Source organism: Enhydra lutris, unplaced genomic scaffold, assembly GCF_002288905.1.
Source record: "Enhydra lutris kenyoni isolate GAN:26980312 unplaced genomic scaffold, ASM228890v2 scaffoldscaffold13, whole genome shotgun sequence".
NCBI lineage: Eukaryota > Metazoa > Chordata > Mammalia > Carnivora > Mustelidae > Enhydra > Enhydra lutris.
In genome coordinates, this window is record NW_019154097.1 from 28016726 (window position 1) to 28024147 (window position 7422).

General features: G+C 40.0%; 1 protein-coding gene across 1 annotated transcript; it reads left to right on the top strand.

The window, feature by feature from the left end:
* Positions 1 to 1122: 1122 nt before the first annotated feature.
* Positions 1123 to 2072, top strand: LOC111146378 (olfactory receptor 1361-like). Its single transcript, XM_022501909.1, is given in 2 exon segments — positions 1123 to 1530; positions 1533 to 2072. Coding segments are annotated over 2 exon segments (948 nt in total).
* Positions 2073 to 7422: the final 5350 nt, after the last annotated feature.

Sequence of the window (7422 nt, forward strand, 5' to 3'; positions counted from 1 at the left end):
GGGCTGCTGCTATCTGGCTGGCCTGGTGTAGCCCGCAGTCCTGGGTCCTCCGCTCTCTCATTTGCTGTAGGCTAAGAAGAACCTGCAGGCCCAAAGCAAGGTCCTGTGAGATCAAACCGAGAACAGGTGCAGGGGGGTTGACTTTGATGGTGGATGCTGTCTGGGCCAGACACCTGTGGTGAGTGCTCCAAGAAAAAGACAGGGTTGGGTGTTCCCTCTGATACCCACAAAAGATACCAGTCTGAGTCCCTGCCTCCTGTCTCTCAGCCCATCCTGGCATGGGCAGTGGAAACTACTTCCTTAGAGAGAAAGTCACCTACGTCTGCCCCGGCAGAGGATGGGGTTAAGCGGAGTTGGCCTTGATTCAGGGTGTCCAGAGGCATGAGAAATGGCTTCAGACCCCCATGCTATATTCACGTCGTCTTTGTAATATTATGCAAATGACTTAATTTCACTGAATTTCAGTAACCCGTTAGTGAAGTGTATGTAATAAAATGTGTAGGTTTTCAATTAGATGCTGCATTATGTAGTGCTTAGAATTCAAAGTGTTGGCTCTTACTGTTCGCAGTTTAGATGGGCTTAGGACCTGGAAGTCAGGGATGAGGATCTCAGTGAACATATAGAAGTGATGGAGGTATCCTAAAACTTACCTCTCCAACAGCTACCTATCACCTTGCTTTTGCATTTTAGAGGTTTTTGTTTTGTTTTGTTTTGTTTTCATTTGAGACAGAGAGAGAAAGAGAGAGAGAGAGCATGAACAGGAGAGAGAGACAGAGGGAGGGGGAGAAGCAGACTCCCCACTGAGCCTGGAGACCCATGTGGGACTCCACCCAAGGACCCTGAGATCATGACCTGAGCAGATGACAGGCGCTTAACCAACTGAGCCACCCAGGTGCCCCTGCTTCTGCATTTTAACCTCTCAGCCAGCTTGATCTCCCTTCTTGGGTGGATTGAAAAGTAGGGAGCAATGCAGACCTTGGAGGGAAGGTCCAGGAACTTGGAATAGAGACATATGTGAATTGGGTGGGGGGTGTTTATTTTAGAGAAGGCTAGAAGTACCAACTTTTTTTTTTTTAACACTATTTAACTTGTTTTTTCTCTCCTTCCAGAAGGAGTAGTGGCATGAACAGAATCAACCAGTCCAGTGTCACTGAATTCCTCCTCTTGGGTCTTTCTGAGAGGCCAGAGCAGCAGCCTCTCCTATTTGCTATCTTTGTGGGCATGTACCTGGTCACTGTCATGGGGAACCTGCTCATCATCCTGGCCATTGGCTTTGACCCACACCTCCACACGCCCATGTACTTCTTCCTGGCCAACCTCTCTTTTGCTGATGCCTGCTTTTCTTCCACCACCATCCCCAAGATGCTGGTGAACATCCAGAGACAAAGTCAGACCATCCCATATGGAGGGTGTTTGGCCCAGATGCACTTCTTCATGACATTTGGAGCGCTGGACGACTTCCTCTTGGGGGTGATGGCCTATGACCGCTATGTGGCCATCTGCAGGCCTCTTCACTACTCCACGCTCATGAGAGGCCCCTGGTGTGTGTGCTCCTTCTGGTGGCATGCTGGCTTCTCACCAACCTTGCTGCTCTCCTGCACACTCTGCTTATGGCTAGGCTTTCTTTCTGTGCAGGCAACAGCATCCATCACTTCTTCTGTGATGTGGTCCCTCTGCTGCAACTATCTTGCTCAGATACCAGCACCAACCAGGTAGCCCTATTCACTGTGGGCTCCATGATCCTCACTGGTCCTCTCTCTCTGATCATTTTGTCATATGCACACATCATCTCCACCATCCTCAGGGTCCCATCTGCCTCTGGGAGGCAGAAGGCCTTCTCTACTTGTGGGTCCCACCTCACTGTTGTCTTCCTGTTTTATGGCACAGCAATTGTTGTCTATCTGTTTCCCCATTCATCTCACTCTGGGGGTAAGGACAGGGTTGCAGCTGTATTTTACACTGTTGTGACTCCTCTGCTGAACCCCTTCATTTATAGCCTCAGGAACAGCGAGATGAAGGCTGCACTGAGAAACCTTTTTGGAATTCATACATTGTCTTCTCAGGAACTTTGATCCCACAGCCGTATTTTGACGTTGCACTCTGGAGAACCCATGTGTTTGTGAAGCAACACCATCACCTATCACATTTGCTTAGGTTTCAAAAGAAGGGATCCAGGATCATTCTCTTAAACTTCAAACCTAACAGTGTATGGTGGGTGTATTTCATAAAGGACTTGTGCTATGTTATAAATGTGAATATTTCCCTGGTGTTGTGTAGGGTGATCTAAGCTACACGGGGCTAAGGTCAATTAGAACTTCTTCTGTTTGCTGTTATCCTAATGCATGTATATTTTTTAACCTATGATTCAATCAGAAATAATTAATCTCCAAATACTATATCTGGCAGAGGAAGCACTGATTCCATGCCTTTATGGAATTCCCTGATAGAATTCAAAATGGCATGCAGCTGTACATGCAATTAACTAAATACAAGTCCAATCATCATGATTTCTCCATAAAGCTTATTATCTCTTTTATTCCATGTTCTTAACTCTCTACATGTATTATGCCATTTATTTCTCCAATTATAATGATCTTGGGTTAAATGCTATGATTATTATATTTTACAGATGGAGACCAAAGCTAATAAGTGGGGAAAGAAGTATTAAATTTATTCTTAGTCTGACTCTGGTGTTCAAACTCCTGCTTTAGTGTCCTGCTTCTTGGTGCTAATGTTTGTGGAAAGAGACATACTCACTTTAAGCTAGTATGTACACTGATGCCTACCATATGCCAGGCACGGTTCTATGCACTATTGGTAAAATGTAAAAATGAATGAGATATTGTCGATACCTATACATGGTAGAGACAGACACATGTCCAATTTAGTCAGATGGTGACCAGTCAAGTCAGATGGTGATAGTTGCCATGACAAAAAGTAACATGCGTAACCGTGGTGAGGCATAGTTTTACCCATGATGTGACATTTTGTCAGCTCACTGGAACTAGTGAGGAAAGAAAAGTGAGGATTCCACAGCGACAGGCTGTTTACAATGGGGGGCATGCAGGTTGTTGGAGCCATGTCAGCCCAACCTTGGAAGTGTTTCGTAGTGGTCTCTAAATATGGGTCTCAGGTTTTCGTTCCCAGTTCTGTTGGCCAATTCTCTTGGCCAGTTCTGTTCTTTGTAGCTATCTGTCATTGTCAGTGCTTTTGAATTCTAGCTGTAGATTAGTGTTTTCTGGAGCCTTAGAACTCTCTAGAGAAGAGATCCTAGTATTTTTTATAAACACAAAACAAACAGGTAATTCTAGTGCAACCAGGTTTGACAATCCTGTTGTGGGACATCCTTTATGGCAGCAAAAGGGCAGATGAAATAAGGTATGAAAATACCTACCTCATTATTTGCCCTTTCAAGGTAAAAATCAGTGAGGGATCGAGCATGTTGACAGCACCAAGAAGTTCCTGAATACTTAGCCCTGGTTGAATCCTTTTATATCTTACTCAATTTTTTATTCTTTGTTTGCTGTAATTTCCTAGCTTTTCATAAAACCCTTCTGGACCTGCTATCTTTGAATAATGCTTGGTTTACTTTTATGCATGATTTTCAATTATACTAACAATATTATCTGAGTGAGGCATTCATCACTTTCAAAGAATCTGCTTATATTCTTATCTTTGGGCTTCTACCTCTGTTCAAAAAAGGCAAGCAAGTGGATGCTCTGTGCACTGGATTTTTTCCTTGTTCCTCTTCCTTAGAATCACTCCGGGGTGGGGTTGCATATGGCAGCGTACATCCAGGCAATGGACATCCATCTGTTTTCAACTCATTACACTATATCATGATTTTATCCATGAACCAGGTTCAACTGTTTTCTACCCCAACAGACCAATGGTGTGAGCTGAGTGAAAAGAAACTGAAACCAAGGTCCAGAACATGGAGATCATAACCATTCCTGTTGCCTTGTGCTCTCTGGACCTGCTTGAACCTAATCCCAAATGGAACATTTCTACTCTTTGTATGTATATGTATCCATTCTGGAGAATGGGATTTGGGGGTGGGGCAGAGTGTATGCATATTTTTGGCCTTGGTAGTTAATACCGGAAAGTTAGATAAAGTGCTTTATCAATTACACTCATCCCTATAAAATATGAATAAGTGTTGTCCACTTCCTCAGCCACACTTATACTGTCCTTCTCCACTGGACACATTCTTCTGGGTTTGTAGAAATCATGTGTTGTGGTTTTTATGTGCATTTGTCTGAGAACTCATGTAGTTTATCTCTTGTGCCTATGCTTATTGATCATTTGCCTATTTTCTCTTGTAACAAACATGTTCCCATTATTTTGCTACTGTTTAATTAGGTATTCACCTTTTCAAACATTAATTTGTAAAAATTATATATTGTAGATAGGAGTCCTTTGCTAAATATATGTATTGAGGATTTTTTTTTATTATGTAGCTTGCTTTTTATGGTCCATTTAGAGTTAATTTTGAGTAATGAACACACACAAAAAGATTCAACTTCATTCTTTTGCATGTAGTGTTCCCAGAGCCATTTATTTAAAAAATATTTCTTTCCCTACTGATTTGTCTTGGCATCTTTTAACAAATAGCATGGAGGACAAGGGGAGATGGAGAGGAAAAGGGAGTTGAGGGAAATTGGAAGGGGAGGTGAACCATGAGAGACTATGGACTCTGAAAAACAATCTGAGGGTTTTGAAGGGGCAGGGGGTGGGAGGTTGGGGGAACCAGGTGGTGGGTATTAGAGAGGGCATGGATTGCATGGAGCACTGGATGTGGTGCAAAAACAAGGAATACTGTTATGCTGAAAAAAAAAAAAGAAGTCTCTGGGGAAAAAAATAAATAAAAACTCTGAAAAACAATCTGAGGGGTTTGAGCGGCGGGGGGGTGGGACGTTGGGGGATCCAGGTGGTGGGTATTGGAGAGGGCACGGATTGCATGGGAGCACTGGGTGTGGTGCAAAAACAAGGAATACTGTTATACTGAAAAAAAATAAAATTAAAAAAATTCAAATAACAAATGCAAAAAAAATAAATTAATTAAAAAATAAAATAAAATAAAATTCCTGCTGGATTTACATATAAGGGATTACTTCTGGATTTTCAGCTCTGTTCCATTGGTCTAAATCCATTTTCATGCCTATATCATACTATCCTGATTACTGTGCTTTTGTAGTAAGTTTGAAATCAGGACATATGGATCCTGACACTTTGTTCTATTCCTCTGAGAATGTTTTTGTTAGTTGGGATCCCTTTAATTTCCATATATAGTTTAAAATCAGCTTGTCAATTTCTGTAAAGAAGAGAGCTGGGATTTTGGTAGTATTTATGTTGACTATACAGATCAGTTTGGAAAGTATTGTCATCTTGACAATATGAACTCAAGCCTTGAACATGGGATGTATTTCCATTCATTACATGTTTAATTTCTTTCAACAATATATTTTGTTGTATTTAGATCATGAATTTTCCACTTATTTTGATGAATTTATTCTTAAATATGCTATTATTTTTTATCTTATTGTAAGTAGAATTGTTTCTTTTCTTGTTGTTGTTCTGTTAGTCACCATACAGTATGTCATTAGTTTTAGATGTAGTATTTCAAGATTCATTGTTTACGTGTAACACCCAGTGCTCCATGCAATACGTGCCCTCCTTAATACTCATCACCAGGCCAACCCATCCCTCCATCCCACCTCCCCTCTAGAACCCTCAGTTTGTTTCTCAGAGTCCACAGTCTCTCATGGTTCTTCTCCCCCTCCAATTCCTGAACCCCTTCATTTTTCCCTTCCTTCTCCTAATGTCCTCCATGCTATTCCTTATGTTCCACAAGTAAGTGAAACCATACTATAATTGACTTTCTCTGCTTGACTTATTTCACTCAGCATAATCTCCTCCAGTCCCATCCATGTTGATGAAAAAATTGGGTATTCATCATTTCTGATGGCTGAGTAATATTCCATTACTCATTAATGGACCACGTCTTCTTTATCCATTCCTCTGTTGGAGGGCATCTTGGCTCTTTCCACAGTTTGGCTATTATGGACATTGCTGCTATGAACACTGGGGTGCATATGACCCTAGAACTGTTTCCTTAATTTCATTTTCAGAATGTTCCTTGATAGTGTATAGAAATCAATTTTTGTATATTGACCTTGTACTTTGCAATATTTGAACCTACTTATTCATTTTAATAATTTGTTTTTTGATTCCTTAGTATCTTTTACAGTTGGCCACTGAACAATGCAGATGTTAGGGGCACTGACCTCTACCATGCAGTTGAAAATCCCTGTATAACTTTTGACTCCCCTAAAACTTTACTAATAGCCGAATATTAGAAGCCTTAACGGTAACATAAAGAGTCAATTAACACATATTTTGTATGTTCCATGATTATATACTGTATTCTTACAACAAAGAAGGCTAGAGAGAAGAAAATGTTATTAAGAAAGTCATAAGGAAGAGAAAATAAATTACAGTACTGTCCTGTATTTATTTTTTTTAAAAATCCACATATAAGTGGACCCATGTAGCTCAAACTTGAGTTGTTCAAGGATCAACTATATATACAAAAATCATCAGAAAATAAATAGAGTTTTGCTCCTTCCTTTCCAGCCTAGATGCCTTTTATTTTATTTTTATTTTTTGCTTGACTGCCCTGGCCAGAACCTCCAGCAAACATTGACTAGAAGTGATATTGTTACTGAACTTAAAGGGGAAGCCAAGATAGAGGTCATGGTTGCACAACGCTGTGAATATACTTAATGCCACTGACTTGTGCATGTTAAAATGGTTAAAATGGTAAATTTATGTAAATGTTATGTGTATTTTAGCACATTAAAAAATAATCAAACAATGCAATTTATCTCCTAAGCAAAATAAAAGGATTAATGAAAAAAATCATATGAATCTCAGAACAAAAAAATAAAATTGGAGAAGAAAAATTTGGAAAAATAATAGAGACAAGTTATTTAGAGTTAAATATTAATGACTTCAGAGTTCAAGGGTCTAGAGAGTGATGAAAAGGAAAGAAAATGAAAAGCTCGCACATCTACAGGTTTTAATAAATTTAAGAATTTCAAAGTCAGCAAAATGAACTATTGGGATTTCAACAAGATCAAAAGCTTTTGCACAGCAAAGGAAACAGTTAACAAAACCAAAAGACAACTGACAGAATGGGAGAAGATATTTGCAAATGACATATCAGATAAAGGGCTAGTGTCCAAAATCTATAAAGAACTTAGCAAACTCAACACCCAAAGAACAAATGATCCAATCAAGAAATGGGCAGAAGACATGAACAGACATTTCTGCAAAGAAGACATCCAGATGGCCAACAGACACATGAAAAAAATGCTCCACATAACTCAGCATCAGGGAAATACAAATCAAAACCACAAT